Source organism: Eubalaena glacialis, chromosome 18 (assembly GCF_028564815.1).
Source record: "Eubalaena glacialis isolate mEubGla1 chromosome 18, mEubGla1.1.hap2.+ XY, whole genome shotgun sequence".
NCBI lineage: Eukaryota > Metazoa > Chordata > Mammalia > Artiodactyla > Balaenidae > Eubalaena > Eubalaena glacialis.
Window position 1 is genome coordinate 61,928,200 of NC_083733.1, and position 18,945 is coordinate 61,947,144.

Sequence of the window (18,945 nt, forward strand, 5' to 3'; positions counted from 1 at the left end):
AGGAAGGGGATAAAGCTGGGGGAGGGGAGGACACCAGGATGTGGGGAGAGCCTGGCAGGAGGAGGGAAAAACGGGGGGGGTAATGAAGAAGAGGGAAGGGGAGGAAAGACAAAAGGGGACACAGACATGGAGGAGAGAGGACAAGAAAAGAGGCAGAAATGGGGAAGAAATGGGGACAAACGGGAAGGGAGAAAAGGAGGGGGGTGGGGGAGGGGAGGAGGAGACAAGGATGGAGGAGAGGGAAGAAAAAAAGGAGATGGCAAAGGAAAGGAGTGGGAGAGGGGGGAGAGAAAAAACGAGAGGGAATGACTTGGGGATTTCTCTAATGCCTGGAGTCTTGGATCCCCTTCACCTTCTGGTTGGTCATTCCCGGAAGAGGCAGAATAAGAGGGGGCCCTGGGAGTCTGGTGGGATGGGCTGGAGGCTCTCCAGTGGGGGATGGGAACCCTCTGGACTTCTGTGCTTCAAGATTGGAATAAAACAGTATTATTTTGGTTTCTGTGCTGAGTTCTTGGCTTCTGGGGGAGGGTGGGAGGCCCAGACCCAGAGGGCAATTGAGATGGTCCAGCATTCCTTGACTTTTTCTATCAACAGGCCCTACTGTTGATGGAATGCAGGGACCCAAAATGAATCCATCTTCATGGCAGCTCAGGCCTCATCCTCCCTTGCCTGGACCAGTATGCCATGGGAACAGCTTGCCAACATCCGTGGATCCTCCAATGATTAGTCCATGCCAATCTCAGCCACTATGCCAGTGATTGGTTTAAGAATGGGCGTGGGGCCTGATCCTGCCCAATGGGTCTGCTTAGGGCAGAAGGCTTCTAAAGTTTCTCTCAATCCTAAGGAGAAGCCCCAGAATGAGATGGTTAAGCCTAAACCTGCTTGCAAGCCTCTCGATAGAATGTGAGAATGAAGGATGTCATTGAGGATGACAGAGCTAAGAGATGAAGAAAATCTGGGGAGTCCCCTGGTGGTCCAGTGGTTAGGACTCTGTGCTCTCACTGCCAAGGGCCCAGGTTCGATCCCTAGTCAGGGAACTAAGATCCCATAAGCCGCGCTGCAAAAAAATAAAATTAAATTAAAAGAAAGAAAAAAGAAAATCTGCATCTGGTTGAGTCCCTAGAGTCTGCCCTACGGGGGGGCTTCCTAAGTAAGATAAAAGATATTTTAATACTCATGGCAGTTTGAGTTGGGATTTCTGTTATCTCAACTGGTGTGGGGGACTGCAGGTGATAGAAATTCAGGTGGAAATAGCTCAGCACTTCTTAAACTTTACGAACAGATGAATCACCAGTCGGTCTGCGGTGGGGCCCAAGATTGTGGAAGGTTCTCCAATGAAGTGGTTGCTGCTGGGCTGTGGAGCACACTTTGAGTAGCAACGAAGGAGCTTAATGTAAAAGGTCATCCAGCCATTCACGTCGCTGGGAAATTAAAGTCTTCAAGTGCAGCTGAATCCAGGGGCTCAAATAATGTCAGGTTTCTCCCTTGTGCTTCTGCCCTTTATGTCATGGCTTCCTTCAAAAGAAGGCTATCCCCTTTGACTGAGAAAGATAGCGACTTGAAGCCGTAATCTCATATCCTCAGATCTTGATCCCCAAAGACCTTTCTACCAGCATCCCAGCATCAAATCTCAAAGAAGAAGCTGATTGGGTTTACTAAGTGTATCAGTATCAATTATCTATGGTTATGTTGATGCTGTGTAACAACCATGACACTTCAAAAGTATTTAGTGATAAGCATTTATTGTTTGTGCCTATTATTGTTTCTTGTTTGTGTGCTCAAGCTTGAGCAGGCCTCAGGAAATTGATTACCCAGAGACCATGTTAAAACACAGACATCCCTCCCACCCCATGTTTCTGATTGAGTAGGTCTGAGGTAGGGCCTGAGAATTTGCATGTCTAATCAGTTCTCAAATAATGCTGATGCTTCTGCTTCAAAGACCATGCTTGGAGGGTCTGCTCTGAGCTGTCAGCCTGGACATCTGCCCATTCCTGTAGCATACTGACAGGGCAGACAATGTACAGGGTCACAGAGAGTGAGGAGAGGGGATGTTAAAGAAAGTGAGGCAGGAGATAGATGGGCCCCAGGCTAAGCAGCTGCAGTTTGTCCCCTGTGGACAGATAATCCAAGATGAAGATAATAGCAGGATAATAGGAGAGGCTGAGCCCTGCCCAGATAAAAGAGACCACATATTTCTCATTCTCAAAGTCAAGGAGACCTTCCCAACTATGCACGCGCAGAACGGCTCCTTGGAGGTCAAAAAGGGAGGGATGTCAACCTACCCATAGGCCTCTTTGCTGGAATCCATCTTGGCTAAGAGATGCGCGTGCACACAGGGGAGGACCCTGAGATAAACCAAATACAGATCCAGAGCCAGGCAAAGCAAGATGATTGGCCAAAGGAAACCCAGAAGAAATGCTCCATATAAGTGATTCAAACTGCCACAAGGGCGCGACTCTCTGAACCCGCCAGTTTGTGCCTATTCACACATACTCTTTTTCCTCCTAATAAACACTTTACTTGTTTCACTACTTTCCGTTTCTCTGTGGGAATACATTTCTACAAAGCTGATGGGCCAGGGGCCTTGTCACTGGCCCCTGGTCTAGTGGCTAGGATTCAGTGCTCTCACTGCAGTGGCCAGACTTCAATCTCTGGCTGGGAACCAAAATCCTGCTTCAAGCCGCTGAAGGCGGAGGCCACCTATGATCAAAAGGAGGCAGGAGGAATCCTGGGCAGGCAAACCCAATAGCAGTCCAGTGCAGACCGATGTCCCAAACCTCCCCACTTGACTCTTTTATCCTTAGACTCTTGGATGTGGGTTAGGGAGAGTCCTAGGGAGGGAAAGAGCTCAAGCCATACCATAAATTGAAGAAGGGTTAGTAGAGGGGGGTCAGGGTGTGAAACAGGGAGAGGCGTTAATAGTGACCATCAGGGCCTTATAGGTACAGGAAGAGGTGAGTCTTTATCCTGGGAGCAGTGGGAAGCCATTCAAGCAGGAGCATGGCTTGATTGGATGTACAAAAATAAAATTACCCCTGGCAGCTTTATTGTGACAAATGGATTGGTTGTGAGTCCAGAGAAGGAAGAGATTTATGGTTAGCAAAACAGGACAGAGAAGTAGTTTCTTCACAGAACTGGATCTTTTTTTTGGCTGTGCTGGGTCTTTGTTGTGGCGCAGGCTTAGTTGGCCCGCAGCATGTGGGATCTTAGTTCCCCGACCAGGAATCGAACCCACCTCCCCTGAATTGAAAGACGGATTCTGAACCACTGGACACCAGGGAAGTCCCTCAGAACCGGCTCTTGAAGGATGCATTTGACAGGGAAAGAACGGGGAAGAGCATTCTCAACAGAGGGAACAGCGTGTGTAACAGTCTGCCTTTGGGGAAGGCAAGAGAAAAATCCAAAGGTCAGTGACCCTTGGACCTCTACATGCCCCACGTGCCCAGCACAATCCCTCAGGCCTCTACTCAAATGTCACCTGCTCCTAAAGGCCATCCCTGAACAGTCCATTTAAAGAGTCAGCTCATCCCTTTTCTCTGCTTTATTCTTCACAATTAACACTGCCTGAAATTATGCCCCACATCTCTATCAGTTTAGCACTGTAGTTAAGCTTACAGAGTATGAATCCAGATGGTCCTGGTTCACATCCCAGCTCTACTCCTTGCTATGTGCCCTTCTGTTGCTTAATCTCTGTTTGTTACAGTTTGGCGATAATAATAGTACCTGTCTCACAGGGCTTTGTGAGATAGATGAATTCGGGTGTGTACCAATGTTCTCACATGATCTGCATTTCCACTTCTCCCGAAGCATCTCAATAACCTATTAACATACCGTTTTCTCTAGCGATTTGTGTTCATCATTGTTATTAATAGTCAATCTCCCCCCATCAAACTATAAGCTCTATTTTGTCTCCCATTGTATCTCCAGTGCCTAGAACAGTGTCCGGTGCAAAGTAAGCACTGAGCAAGAAAGATGAAAGAATAAAAATGGCAGACTGGCTAGTAGGGCTGGTGCTTCATCACGCCTCATTGTTGCTATGGTGACAGTGGAGCCTGCCCGACGATTCTCAGCTTCAGTAACCTTGTTTCTATCCGGCTCACCCATTGGCCACCTGTGTCTCCAGCTGTTGCAGCCACAAAACTACAACTCCCGGCAGGCTGAGCGCCTCCAGCGCGTTCCTCTAAGGGTGGGCGCCTGCGCAGTAGAATCTGCCACCCGACTTTCCCCCGGAGTGTGTACCTGCTGCAGGGCGCTTAGTCGGATGGGGGCAGAAGAATGGGGAGGACCCTTTGCTCTCGCTGAGCACTGTGTGGCCCCCTAGTCTCTCCCGGCTCTCTCGGGTCCGAAGGGTCTGGGTCCCAGAACAGCCATCTCAGCGTGGGTTGGTGACGTGGAGGAGACCGCTCCGGTTTCCACGGTGATGGGCCAGGCTAGGCGCGCGTGATTGCTGCTGGTGCGTTGCCATGGTAACCCTGGAGCGGAAGGGGGCGGGGTGAGATGAAGGTGTTTAAGGACTGTCTTGGGAGGAAATAGAGTAACAGCAGAGGAACTGAGGTGCTCGTGGAGGAACGGAGAGTGTGATGGGGGAATCGGTGTGAAATAGGCGGAGTTGGGGAGATACTAAGGGATTGGGAGTGTTTTGGTGAATTCATATGTAAAAGGAACCGAGAATTGGGTTGTTTGAACATTTGTGCAGTTGTTACAGGATTCTTATAGGGGCGAGTGGAGGCTTGTAAGGAACACTGAGATGTTTTGGGAGAGTGGGGGAATTATAAGAAGAGTTTTATGTTTTGAGGTGTAATGGGAAGTTGTATAGCTATGTTGTCCAATACCCTAGCAGGTAGCCACATGTGGCTAAAGTAAATTAAAGTGAAATATAATTAAAAATTCAGTTCCTCAGTCACACTCACTCCATTTCAAATACTCAATGGCTCCACTGTATTGGACACTGAAGATCTACAACATTTCCATCATCGGAGAAAGTTCTGTTGGTCAGTGCTGATGTATAGGGTGAATTGGGATGTTATGGCGAATGTGGAGTTTCCCGGTTCCTAACTGTCCAGCCATATCTCTTATCACTTGCCCTCCTGCCTCACCTACAGCGGGCTCCACCCCGTTCCCCAAACAGGACCAGCTTAATCCAATTTTTGCCCCTGCCGTTCCCTGCCTGGATTGCCCATCCAACTCTTTACCTTTCAGACTTAAATGTCACCTCCCAGAAGAGGATCCCCTGGACAGCCCTATTTAAAGTAGCCACCACCCGGTTCCCACCACCAGCAACTATTCCATTCCCCTTTCAGAAAGTTTTTCAGGATCTAAAATTATCTTGTCCATCATTTATCATTTAATTGTCCATCTTCCCCACTAGGGGGAGGTCTTGTGCTGTTTACTATGAAAAATTCCAGGGCCCGGAAGTGTGCCTGGCACAGAGGGGACACTCCATAAATTACGTTGATGAAATGAATAGAGGCGATTCAGAATTTGGAAGCAGTGATATTACAGGGGAGATTGGGGTTATTAGAGATACAGAGTCATAGTGGAGCTGGGGGACATAGAAGAGGAATAGATACCAGGAATTCAGGTGATAAAAGAGGAACTGGGGTGCAAGGGTTACATTAGAAAACAAATGAGGGGGTGGTAGAGGAGGACTTGGGATGTTCCATGGAATTCATTGTCATTTGCAGAATTATTAAACGCCCAGTGCCTCAGTCTCTTCATCTGTAAAATGGAAATAACAGTAGTATCCATCTCATAAGTTTCTTGGAGGAATAACTGAGGTAACACATGGGATGTGTTTGGAAGACTGTCATCATCAAATTTATTACTGAAGTTAAAGCAGGAGTTGGGATACACAGGGTCCTGCCTCCCTGCCCCACCCCGTCCTCCAACTTGGCCTCATGCACCTGGGAAGAACTCTGGGCTTCCAAAAAATGGTTTGAAATCCAGTCTGCTGAAGCACGCCATCTCAGACTATGGGCCTGTGTTTTTTGTACCAACAATTGGCAGGAGACGGGTAGCAGTAACTCTTCTCTGTGTGGATAGTAAAGAACTCTCTTCATAGCTCCCCATATGGCCTTCTTCACTCATCAACATCCTATGCCTGCCCCCATGGTGATATTTAATTAGCCCTGAACTACATTGTGCCAGGTGGTTTACCTAGAGGATCACCCAAACATCCCATTGTGCCCGTTTTCCAGCTGGGGAAATTAAATGAGAGAGGTTCAGTAACTTGCCTAAGGACACAGCAGAGAGGAGGGTAGTTTCCCGCTCAACCTCCACCCCTGCACTTTTTCAGTGGTTCTCATTTTAGCAGAAAGAGTGCTTGGATGAAGTCATGCACAGCAGGCTCCCAATACGGCTGTCACGCACTTGTTGAGGCTCCTTCTCGCTGAGCCTCAGTTTCTTCATGTGGAAAATGGAGATAATAGTAACTAACCAAGGCTGTTTTGAGAACTGAAAATAATGTGCTTATACTTAGCCCATGCTAAGTACATCAGTAACTGGTTGTTACTATATATCAGCCCTTCCCGTTTCTTTTTGAGAGACTGAAGCAGTGGGTTGACGTTTGAGGGGAATTTGGTGACGCTGCAGAGGGAGGGAAGACTCCCCTTTCCAACCTCCTGAGAAAAACCAGCCACGGTACCAGAAATGCACTACGCATGCGCATTCGGGTGGCCGGAAGCGCCGCTGCCCCGAGTCCTCCAGTGAATGGAGAGCCCGGTGAACCGGCAGTATACCTGGACCGAAAGGTGAGGCGGCGAAGTTTGGGAAGATACGGGTCGAATCTGAAAGGCACCGGGGGAGCCAGAGGTCTGGCCAGTCCCTAATTGAAGGGACTCCCTTCATGCCTCTCCCCCCCACACACACACTCGGGTAATGGTCTCGCCCGATTCCCGTTCCCTTCTATCACTCCAGGACATACCAAGTTTCCAGCAGAGGGTTGGGAGGAGCGGGCCTGAGTGAGGAAGGGCCCGTTTGGCGGGTGAGATCATTGTCACGGAAGTCAGGAGAAAAATGGGGGGAAGGGGGGAAAGGGGTTCCAAACAGTTGGGAGAAGAGTGGAGAGGCCTTCAGGAGACCCTTGCGTGCAGGGGGCGGGGCCTGGAAGACCTTTGTCAGGGAAAGAAGGCGGGGGGGGGGGTGTCTCTGGATGGGCGAGTTCATTGGGTGGGGAGGTGGGAGGTTGGGGTGGACGAGTTCATTGTGTGTACGACTGAGGGGGATGAATGGTTGGGAGAGACCATTGTTTGCATGGGGAGATTTGTGCAGTGCTTGGGAGTGACCTCTGCGTGTATGAATGGGGAGGGTCAGGGTGAGTGTGTGCGCGGGTAACAGGTTTGAACTGTGCCTTGAAGCAGGAGTTAGATTCTGACAGAGGCTCTGAGATGGGGGCCAACAACAGGTGCAAACGCCCCATGATGGAAGAGTTAAGGATCCACTTGTAGAAGGAGGGTCTGCCCATTGGAATGTAAGGTCCGTGGGCAAATACATCGAGAGTGACGCTGGAGAGTATGCAGGGGACATATCAAAGGGGCCTGGACTGCCAGGCTGAGGGGCCTGACGCTGTACCACGGTCCTGGGGAGCCATGGGAGGGTTGTGAGCAGGAGAGGAGCAAGGTCAGCTCTGGGTGTAGAAAGACCTGTCCGGGGCTGTGTGGGAGATGGACTGGATCGCGGAGGTTGGAGGTGAGAGGCCAGAGAGGAGGCTGGGGTGATGATCCCGGAGGAGAGGAGAAGACCTGAGCTGGGACTTCCCTGGCGGTCCAGTGGTTAAAACTCCGTGCTTCCACTGCAAGGGATGAGGGTTCGATCCCTGGTCAGGGAACTAAGATCCCACATGCGTGGGGCGCAGCCAAAAAACAAACAACCAAAATAAGACCTGAGCTGTGGCAGGGGCCATGGGGACAGAGGGGAGAATAAAAGACAGAAAACGTGGGAAGGATGGGAGACTGACAGATCAGGGATGGGGTAGGAAGGAGGAGGAGGGAGGGATGAGAACTCCCTGGGAATCTGACCCAGTGACTGGGTGGGGGGGACTCTGAGGTCAGCACAGGTGTCATGAGTGTGAGGGGTCTGCAGGTCATCCAGGGGGCTTGGGAGTGAGGTTCCGGTGCTGTCAGCTGTGGTTGGTCCTTGGTACTGTGAGGCTCACTGGGCTAGCTGGGGAGAGGGAAGTGAAGTGAGGAAGACAAAGGTTCAGTTCAAGAGGCCATATTGTGAAGGGCCTTGAATGCCGGGTTGGGGGGCTCAATTTTTTTTCTTTTTTTAAGATTTATTTATTTATTTATTTTTGGCTGCATCTGGTCTTAGTTGCAGCGCCTGGGCTCTTCGCTGTGGTGCGCGGGCTTCTCTCTAGTTGTGGCATGCGGGTTTTCTCTTCTCTAGTTGAGGCACGTGGGCTTAGTTGCCCCGCGGCATGTGGGATCTTAGTTCCCTGACCAGGGATCGAACCGGCGTTCCCTGCATTGTAAGGTGGATTCCTTACCACTGGACCACCCGGGAAGTCCCGAGGGGCTCATTTTTCTACTGGGGGTGCTGGGGAGCCATGGGAGGAATGTGAGCAGGGAAGAGGCAGGAGCAGCTCTGGAGGACAGAAAGACTCCTCTAGGGCCACGTGGGGGATGGACTGGAGAGGGGAGACTGGAGGCAGGGAGGCCTGGAGGAGGCTGGGTGAGGACACGCATGAGCTGGTTTCAGGGCTGTGGGGATGGAGAGTACAGTGTGTAGTTGGTGGTGGAGGCCATGGGAATATCTGCCGTCCCTCCGAGGAGGGTCTTGGAGAGAGAGGGCCTCCCTGGGCCCCCAGGGAAGATGAGACTTTGGAGGAGACCTCTCTCCCAACACCAGCAGCTTGGAGAAAACCCTCCCTGTCACCTCCCTTCTCTCTTCCTCAGCCCCCTTTGCCTTCTCACCACTTGGAGCTGACAGGCGGCAGCCCCACCTCACCCTCACTTCAGCATCCAGAGCCACGGACTGGGTCTGGGACAGACCGCACCCAATGAAGGCGGGAGATGGAGAAGCGGGTCCTGGAGACCCCCCCAGACTTTCTGGGGTTCAGTCCATCTCAACTGAGGATACACCCTGGGGAGCCTGAGGTCCCAGAAGAAGAGGTGAGCCCCCCGACGCCCACCCACCCCAGGAGTCAGGTCTCAGCAGGAATAGAGATTTAGGCAGCTGTGAGTTTGATTCCCAAATCTATCACTTCCTGGCTTTGTGACTTGGCCCGTGGACACGCTGCTCTGAGCCTTAGTTTCTGCTTCTGTGAGAATGGCGCCTTCCCTGTTGTGGGGATGCCAGGAGATGGTGTCAGATTCAGAGCAGTTGCACAACGAATGTATTCATTATTTCTGTACCTAGAACAGGAGGCAGTGATAGATGTATGATCGTGCTGGATCTCAAACTTGAGAGCCATTTGAGAAAAAGAGGACTCCCTCACTTCCTCCTCCGTGTACACCTTTCAAGTCTTTGCTTCAGTGTCACCTTCTCAGCGGGCCTTCCCAGGTCATCCCCTTTAAGGTGGCATTCCCATCCCAACCCAGGCATTTCCTATCCCCTTTCCCTCCTTTACTTCTCAGGCTTTCATGAAACGCTTGCCTTCAAGCTAGTCTTCATAAAAAACCCTAACTCTAGGGCTTCCCTGGTGGCGCAGTGGTTAAGAATATGCCTGCCAATGCAGGGGACAAGGGTTCGGGCCTTTGTCCGGGAAGATCCCACATGCCGCAGAGCAGCTAAGCCCATGCGCCACAACTACTGAGCCTGTGCTCTGGAGCCCATGAGCCACAACTACTGAAGCCCGCATGCCACAACTACTGAAGCCCACGCACCTAGAGCCCGTGCTCCACAACAAGAGAAGCCACTGCAATGAGAAGCCCTCACACCTCAAGGAAGAGTAGCCCCCGCTTGCCGCAACTAGAGAAAGCCCGCGTGCAGCAACGAAGACCCAACGCAGCCAAAAATAAAATAAATGAAATAAATAAATTTATTTTAAAAAAAAACACAAAACCCTAACTCTAACCCTAACTCATATATTGGTTGGCCAAAAAGTTCGTTCAGGTTGTCTGTAAGACCGTACGGAAAACCCGAACGAACTTTTTGGCCAGTCCAATATTTGTGCTAACTTTTAAAAAATATTTATTTATTTATTTATTTATTTATGGCTGTGTTGGGTCTTCGTTGCTGCGCGCGGGCTTTCTCTAGTTGTGGCGAGCAGCAGCTACTCTTCGTTGTGGTGCGCGGGCTTCTCATTGCGGTGGCTTCTCTTGTTGCAGAGCACGGGCTCTAGGCGCGCGGGTTTCAGCAGATGCAGCACACGAGCTCAGTAGTTGTGGCTCGCGGGCTCTAGAGCTCAGGCTCGTTAGTTGTAGCGCACGGGCTTAGTTGCTCCGCAGCATGTGGGATCTTCCTGGACCAGGGCTTGAACCCGTGTCCCCTGCATTGGCAGACGGATTCTTAACCACAGCGCCACCAGGGAAGTCCCCTATTTGTGCTAACTTAAATGAAGAAGCTGTAAACTAGCTCATGTTAATCAAAAGTCTTCTGCAGAAGCTGGTTTCAGTGAAAACTTTGGGCGTACAAATTCGTTTCAAGGAAAACTGTTGGCTATCAGCTCATTTAAAATTCTTGTGCACAAGAAAATGTTCATGCAAACTGCTGCATTCAAACTGGTTCGAATGAAAACTCTTCCACCATACTTAATATTTTACTTGTTTAATTTCTGCTGGGCCACAGTAGAGGGGAGGAAGTTTTGCTTGTTTTGTTCACTGCTCCATCACCAGCATCTAGGCTGTTGCATGGTGAGGAGTATTCCCTCTCCCAAGCTCCTGACTTGAGAAGCTTCTGTGGGTGACACTCATGTGTATGTTTCAGCAGCCTCTCCCGTGATTCTGATGGGGGTGCTCTGAGGACCACACGTGGGTCCAGCCCAACCCCTTGCTTCTCAGGTGAAAAACTGAGGTCCAGGGTGGCATCTTGACTTCTTGAGGTCACAGAGCATGTGGACAGCATGCAGACAGCCTGGCTTGGGTCCCAGCCCAGGAGAGGCCAGTCAGTGCTAAGTGATTTTGGAATCGTTTCTGTGCCTCTCTGGACCCTTGGGTCCCCATCTATGAAATGAAGGTTATTACAAGGGTAGTATATTGTGGGTTCAAATCCCACCTCTGCCTCTTACCAGCTCTATGATCTGATCCAGATATTTCTTAATTTCTGAGCCTCAGTTTTGTCATCTGTCAGATGGGGATTATAAAAGTCCCCACCTCATAGAGTGAGTTCAGGGAGTTAATACACCCGAACTGCTCAGAACAGTGCCTACACCCTCTAAGTATCAAATAAATATTAGCTAATATTATTAGCTAAATATTAGCTAATAACTAATAAATAATGGTGTTATCTCTACCACCATCCCCAAATTCACAGATGAGTATGGGTTTGTGAGGGCTGCTTTAGTGTTACTTTCCAGATTCAAATCTTGACTCTTCCACTCCCAAGCTCTGTGACCTCGGGCAAGTGACTCACCTTCTCTGAGCTTCAGTTTCCCTGCAGAAGACTGGGTTATTGTGAGCACTCAGTCTGGTGCCTAGTATCCAGAAGGTGCTGAATAAATGCCAAATAAAATGTTTTTTTTTTTTTTTAGCTGTGTCCCCTCTGTGGAGTCTTGGCTGCAAATGGCAGGTATTGGTTTCCCATGAAACCGATTACCACAAATTTGGTGACTTAAAACTACACACATTTATTCACTTACAGTCTGGAGATCAGAAGTTCAAAATCAATTTCACTGAGCCACAATCAAGGTGTCAGCAGGGCTGTGCTCCCTCGGAGACGTTAGAGGAGAAACCATTTTCTTGCCTTTTCTATCTTCTAGAGCTGCATTCCTTGGCTCCTGACCCCTTCTTCCATCTTCACAGCCAGCAGCTTAGTATTTTGGTTCAGTGGTCACATCACCTTCTTCTTCTGCATCAAATCTCCCTTTGCTTCCCTCTTATAAGGACACTTATGATTACATTCACGGTCACCCAGATAATCCAGGATAATCTCCCCATCTCAAGATCCTGAATTTAGTCACATCTGCAAAGTCCCTATTACCATTTAAGGCAACATTCACAAGTTCTAGATATTTAGGACCTGGATATATCTAGAGGCCATTATTCAGCCTACCATATGACAGAAAACCCCAACTCAAACTTGCTTAAGCAGCAAAAGGTAATTTATTGCCTCACCTAACCAAAGAGTGGAGGAAAGGATGCTTCAGGTGAAGCTAGATCTAGGTGCTGTCTAGATCTAGGAAGCTAGATCTAGGAAGCTGTCTCTCTCTTTCCTTGGGACTGTTTTCCTCTATGGATATTTCATTGCCAGGCTGACTCTTCCCACAGGGTGCAAAAGATGGACACAGGCAGTTCCAGGCTCACATCCAAAGATAAGTTCTATGGAGAAAAGTAAAGCCAGGAAGCAGCTAGGAAAAATCGGAGGGGTAGCATGAGTTTCAATTTCAGATAGAGTGGTAAGGAGAGGCCTCAGGGAAGAGTGACATTGGACCAAAGACCTGACCAAGGTGAGGGAGGAACTGTGTGTCTGTGGAGGGGAAGAGGGTTCCAGGCACCAACTCCGTTGAGGAGGCCTTGAGTGTGGCCAGAGCCTAGTGAGCCAGAGGAGAAGGCGAGAGATGAGGTCAAAGAGGGAACACAGGCGGGTCATGCAGGGCCTCCTGGGTCGTGAGGACTTGGGCTTTTCCCTGAGTTAGAGGGGAACCAGGGGAGGCCTCTGAGCTGAGAAGGGACCTGAGCTGACTTAGGTGTTAACCGGGGCCTTCTGGCGGCTGCATGGGGAACAGACCTGAGGGGTGGAGGGCTGAGGCAGGGAACCCAGAGAAGAGACAACAGCAATAGCCCGGGCCAGAGATGATTTTGGCTCACAGGAGGGTGCTGGCCGTGGAGATGGTGAGAAGTGGCCCGATTCTGGCTGTATTTTCAAGTTAGAGCCAACAGGCTTGATGAGGGATTAGATGAAGGTGTGTGAAAAAGGGGTGTCAGGTTTTTGCCCCGAGCACTTGGAAGGAAAGAAGGAGCTGCTTTTTGCTGAAATGAAGGCGTCAGGAGGGACGGGGTGGGGGGGGAGCAGAATTTCAATCTTAACCCATTTAATCCGCATTGCCGCTCCAGGAGGGAGGTCCCGTTATTCGCCCATTTTACAGATGAGGCGGCTGCAGCCCCAAATCCACAGTCACGTCTGGGCAGGGGTGGGATGGGGGGATGACCCGAGAACTGAGCCCATTTTCCTCTCCCAGGCGCCCGGAGGAGACGAGGCGAAGGCTCCGGCCCTGGTGCAGCTCATCGACGAGCACGGGACGTACTCGACTGCGCGCCTGGTTCCCGACGGTTCGGCGGAGGAGCGCTCCGGTAAGCAGGAGCCAGGCTCGCTTCGCAGCGGCTCCGAGGGCCGGGAGGGGCTGGCGCGGCCCAGGCAGTTCAGCTGCGCGGCCTGCGGGAGGGCCTTCAAGCGCGCGTGGGAGCTGCTGAGCCACGAGGTGGTGCACACGGCGGCGCGGCCCTTTCGCTGCGGCCTGTGTGCGGCCGCCTTCAAACGCCGCTCGGACTGCAAGAGCCACCGGCTGGCGCACAGCGACGAGCGGCCGCACGGTTGCGATGCCTGCGGCAAGCGCTTCAAGCGAGCCACCAACCTGCAGGTGCGGAGAGGGGGGCGAGGCCGACGGGAGGCCGGGCCTACGCGAAAGGGGCAGGGGAGAGCGGCGGACCCGAGGTGGGCGGGGCCTGTTGCGAGGGGCGGGGCCTGCGGGGAAAAGGCAGGGCAAGGCAATGGACCTAAGGTAGGGCCAGGTATGAAGGGAGGGGTGGAGCTTTCTGGGACCAGGGTGAGCAGGGCCTTGGACTGGAGGTGAGAGGGAGCCGGTGGGGAGAGGCAGAGCCCACCGGAAGAGGGAGAGCAGAGCTGGGCCTGAAGGGAATGTGGGCGGGGTGACCAGGAGGCCGAGGTGGGGAGGGGTTAAATGGATGTGGAGGTGAGCTAGAAGGTTGAAGAATCCCAGGAAAGATGTGAAGGGAGAGGCTTAGAGAAAGTGGTCTTGGCACTCAGGGAGGTAGCAGCTGGGATGATCATGCGATGATAGGAAATTGGGGATGGGTTTTCGAGGAAGGTAAGAAGGAGATAGGGGTCAGATTTGGAGGAGAAGGTACTGGAAAGGGAGGCTTCCATGGCTGGGGAGGAGTGGGGAGGGGGGAGGTGTGTTGAGGGCCGTGATGGGAGGAAAGGAGAGGCCGGGAGTTAGCCTGGAGGCAGCCCAGCTCTCAGAGCCCTACCCTGGATCCCTCCTGTTACTGGATGCTGCTCTGACCCTCTCCTGCTGCCCCTCCTTGTGTGGCCAAGGGGACAAGAGACCCTGGGATTCCCTACCCAAGGAGCCCCAAGGCTGCTTCCAGGGCTCTCTGGATCCACCATCCCCAGGGTGCACTTTGCCCGCCTGTGTGCACAACCCTCTAGGCTGGAAGGGTGGAAGGGAGGCTTGGGCATGTGGGCTGGGCTGTCCTTCTGTGGGTGCGATATCCCCCGAGGCCTGGGAAACCCCAGCCAGCTCTCCTGGGCCACCAAGTTCTAGTGTGGATCTCTGAGGATTCCAAAGAATATAAATTTGAACCTGGCCTTCCGGGTCATTGTGAAGGTCTATTTGTCAAGGGGGGAGGAGGAACGTATTTTATTTAATAGTTTGGTTTGTAGTTTTAAAAATTTTAGACAATTGGTATGTGTACCTTCATTTGGTCTCTTTCTCGGAGACCTGCAAGGAGTAGGGGTGGATCTACCTGGAGAGGCACGTCCTGCAGAGGTGAGCCGCTGTTCCTCACTCCCGGTGCTGTCCTCGTCCCCAGGAGCACCGCCGCCTCCACAGGGGCGAGCGCCCCTTCCCCTGCGCGTCCTGTTCGAAGCGCTCCGAGACCCCCTACGAGCCGCACGCCCCTTCGCGGCCCTTCCCCTGCCGGGACTGCGGCAAGGCCTTCGCGGCTGAGCCGGCCCTGCTTCTGCACCGGCGGCAGCACTGCGAGGACAAGCCGCACGCCTACAGGGTGTGCAGCAAGCGCTTCACCCACCGCCACAGCCTGCGGGTGCACGAGCGCGTGCATACGGGCGATCGGCCCTTCGTCTGCCCGCTGTGCGCCAAGGCCTTCAAGCAGTCCGACCCGCTGGCCTCTCACCTCCGCGTGCATTCGGGCTAGCGGCCCTACCCGTGCGCCACGTGCGGCAAGGCTTTCAAGCAATCGTCCTACCTGGCCATCCACCGGCGCACGCACACGGGCGAGCGGCCCTACCCCTGCGACGGTTGCAGCAAAGCCTTCTCCAGGCCCTCGCTGCTCCTGCAGCATCGCCGCGCGCACAGCCCCGTGCGCCCTCACGTCTGCCGCTTCTGCCCTAAGCACTTCAAGGACCTGAACTACCGCGCCGTCCACGAGAAGGTGCACAGGGGAGGGCTTCGCGCATCCCAGCAACCTGCTGCAGCATCAGAGGGTGGATCGGGATGGGTGAGGGCGGGGTGCCAGGCAGTGGGGGTCCAAGGAGGGCTCAGTGTCCCTAGAGCTGGAATGGGGGGTAACCATGTCCAATGGAGGCCTGATTTAGGACAGCGCCGTCCAATAGCATCTCTGCAGAGAGAGAGAAACATTCTGCATCTGCGCCGTCCAGTATCTTAGCCACCAGGCACATGTGGTCCTCTGAGCGTTTGAAATACGGCTAGTGCCCCTGTGGAAGTGATTTTTTTGGGGGGGAGGGTAACTTTTTAGTTTGAAATCGTTTAAGACTCACAAGAAGTTGCAAAAATAGCACAGAGCCTTCCTATGTACCCCTCACCCAGCTCCCCCCATGGATACTATCTTAAATAACCTTAGAATATTGTCAAAAACCAGGAAATCGATTCCGGTACAATTCTGTTAACTCAGGTACAGATCTTATTCAGAGCTCACCAAAACATAAATGAATATTTAAACTCACTAAATTTGAATCAACTTCCATTTAAACAGCCACAGGTGGCTAGCTGCTGCCATCCTGGACAGCACAGGTCTAAGGTATGAAGGCATGAGGGGTTCCAGGTAGTGGCAGTGACATTTGAAGAATTGCTACTGATGCCCATGTAAGCCACTTAATATACTTAATATTCTTGAGAAGGACTTTGCAGAGGGCCTTTAACAAAACCTTTTTTTTTTTTTCCCCTGCAAAGCCAAGAGGAAAGTTTATAAATCTCATTCCAGGGTAGCAAGTGCACACACCCAACCGAGCACACTGGTTATGTGGTATAAATGTACATGGTAATAACTTTAATCAAATCAGAGCTGCTACCACGTGTAACCTGTTAGGTGGCCCCGTATCTGTGTCAGTGTTCCTCATTTACTAAAACGTCAATGTGGTAATGAGGTCATCTGGTGGTGAGGATGTCCCATTGGTGGCTTGTGGCATAAAGAATATCAGGGTAGCCACAAATGCAGGTAGGAGCTGTAGGAACCTTTCTTGAATGTGAGCACTTCTGAATCCTCCTCCACCACCTGTACGTAGACCTTTGGTACTAAGGCCTTGCTGGTGACTCTTGTCAAATTTAAAGAAGTTCACGGATGGATGGATAACTCTTCACTGTGGACACCCTGGGTTATGTCCTTGCAGGCATAGCACAGCAAAACCATCGGTGCTGAGATCTTCTAGTTGGTGGTGTATGGCATTTTAGGAACAATCGTTTTGCCAGACATTGGTGTGACCTGCACTTCAGGTGGGCATCCCATCTCTGTTGGCTGCTTCTTGGTCCCCATCTGTCAGATCAACGTGTAATGGTTGGAGGCCTTTCCACACCATCCACAATGTTCCCTTCAACCCTAGCATCAGCTCCATGAGCCCTACCTTTGGATGGAGGTCCACTCTCATGGACCTTGCCTTACAGGTGGTTGGAAGTGTGATGAGATGGCTTATGGGATGGTGGCCACAGTGGTGTCCAGAATATCTGAGTCGTCCCATCCCAGCTCTGAGATCAGCTCTGCAGACAGTATTTTTTTAAGCCAGTAATAGCCCAGGTATCATGCAGCTGATGCCAAAGATGTCCCTTGGGTGCTGAAGAGGTCCCCTGGGTACTGAAGGTGTCCCCTGGGTGCTAAAGATGTCCCCTGGGTGGTTTGTGGGATTTTTCAGAACATCAGTATTGCCTCCCACCCACCCATACCCTACTCTCAGCCCTTCACGGATGTGCTCTCTGAAGAGACAGCTGAACTTATGGACAAAGTTCAGCACAAGGAAGTATGTCGCGGTCACTGGGGCTGTGATCTTGGTGATTTGGGACATTTCCAGAACACCTTCAACTCTCCCTCTCCCACCTCTTGGTCTGGCCTCAGCTCCATGGATTCTCACCTTCTTTTTTTTTTTTTTTTTAATTATTTATTTATTTATTTATGGCTATGTTGGGTCTTCGTTTCTGTGCGAGGGCTTTCTCCAGTTGCGGCAAGCGGGGGCCACTCTTCATCGCGGTGCGCGGGCCTCTCACTATCGCGGCCTCTCTTGTTGCGGAGCACAGGCTCCAGATGCGCAGGCTCAGTAGTTGTGGCTCACGGGCCTAGTCGCTCCGCGGCATGTGGGATCTTCCCAGACCAGGGCTCGAACCCACGTCCCCTGTATCGGCAGGCAGATTCTCAACCACTGTGCCACCAGGGAAGCCCTGGATTCTCAGCTTCTGAATGCTGTTTCTTTCAAGTCCCCAGTTTCACCTCCATAATGTGTTAGAAGTTCCCCCCCCTGGGAATTTATATAAACGCTCAATAGCATTGGGGGAGGAGCTAGGGATTTGCCTGGGAGGCGTCATAAGGTGGATCCTATCCACGTGGCATCACAGTTTAAGGTCAACTCTTAGTCCTCCCCGTCCTAATATGCAGCTGTGCCTTTGACAGGCTTGCATTTTAAATTTTATCAAATGTCTTATTGGCATCTATTAAGATGATTCTGATTTTTCTCATTTGACCTAATAATATGATAAACTATAGTACATTAAGAAGAGCAGAAATATCCTTACATTCCTAGAATAAATCTCACCTGCTTATAGCATACTCTGTTTTAATGATTTCTCTTCACCAATATTTTATTTAAGCATCTAAATTCATAAGTGAGGGCTTCCCTGGTAGCGCAGTGGTTAAGAATCCGCCTGCCAATGCAGGGGACACGGGTTCGAGCCCTGGTCCAGGAAGATCCCACATGCCGCGGAGCAACTAAGACCGTGCGCTGCAACTACTGAGCCTGCACTCTAGAGCCTGCGAGCCACAACTACTGAAGCCCACGCACCCAGAGCCTGTGGTCCACAACAGGAGAAGCCACCGCAATGAGAAGCCCGCGCACCGCAACAAAGACCCAATGCAGCCAAAAATAAATAAATAAATAGATAGATAGATAGATAAATAAATAAAATAAAAAGCAGAAACCTGTTCTGGACGAAGATATCATGGGGTACATTTACAGTCATTTTATCTATAATGTCAGACTTAAAACTAAAACTTCATCAGCAGGGGTAGAAGCAGAAAATTTGATAAATAATTAGAAAAAAAAAAACTGATGATGGAAAGAGATCAATATATTACCCAGATTGGAATGAGCAGGGAACACTTCAAATTAACTGTGGTTAAGCTGCTAAAGAAAATAGGGAAGATCAAAAAGCAGATGAAATAAGGGCACATTTCAACAGAGAATTGGAATCTAGACAAGAATCAAATCAAGATTTGGGGCAAATGCAAAATCTGAAACTAAAGTTAATTGAATAGGTTTAATTGCATACTGGGTCCCGAATAAGATGATAAGATGGGATTCATGAATACAATGACAGGTCAATAGGAAATAGCCAAATGGAAGCACGGAGAGCAATTGAAAAAAAACAAAAAACACACAGAAGAGAATAAATGATAAAAGATATAAGGAACATATATATATATGAAT

General features: G+C 50.9%; 1 protein-coding gene across 12 annotated transcripts in view; it reads left to right on the top strand.

Annotated features, from left to right (window-relative positions):
* The first annotated feature begins 4,273 nt into the window (after positions 1–4,273).
* ZNF114 (zinc finger protein 114) overlaps positions 4,274–18,945 on the top strand; it is a 35,180-nt gene continuing 20,508 nt past the window's right edge. For 4 of the 12 annotated variants that reach the window (XR_009697880.1, XR_009697878.1, XR_009697879.1 and 1 more), the window contains exons 1-6: positions 4,274–4,453; positions 6,522–6,749; positions 8,895–9,110; positions 13,277–13,675; positions 14,871–15,452; positions 16,648–16,750. Coding sequence is in view for 1 of the 12 variants with exons in the window: in XM_061173576.1 (XP_061029559.1) it covers positions 9,012–9,110; positions 13,277–13,675; positions 14,871–15,215 (843 nt within the window). In the remaining 11 variants the exon portion in view is untranslated. Of the gene's footprint in view, positions 4,454–6,521; positions 6,750–6,772; positions 6,874–6,946; positions 6,983–8,894; positions 9,111–13,276; positions 13,676–14,870; positions 15,546–16,186; positions 16,751–18,945 lie in introns of those variants that run through there. The other 8 variants (XM_061173570.1, XM_061173574.1, XM_061173576.1 and 5 more) reach the window with 7 other exon arrangements.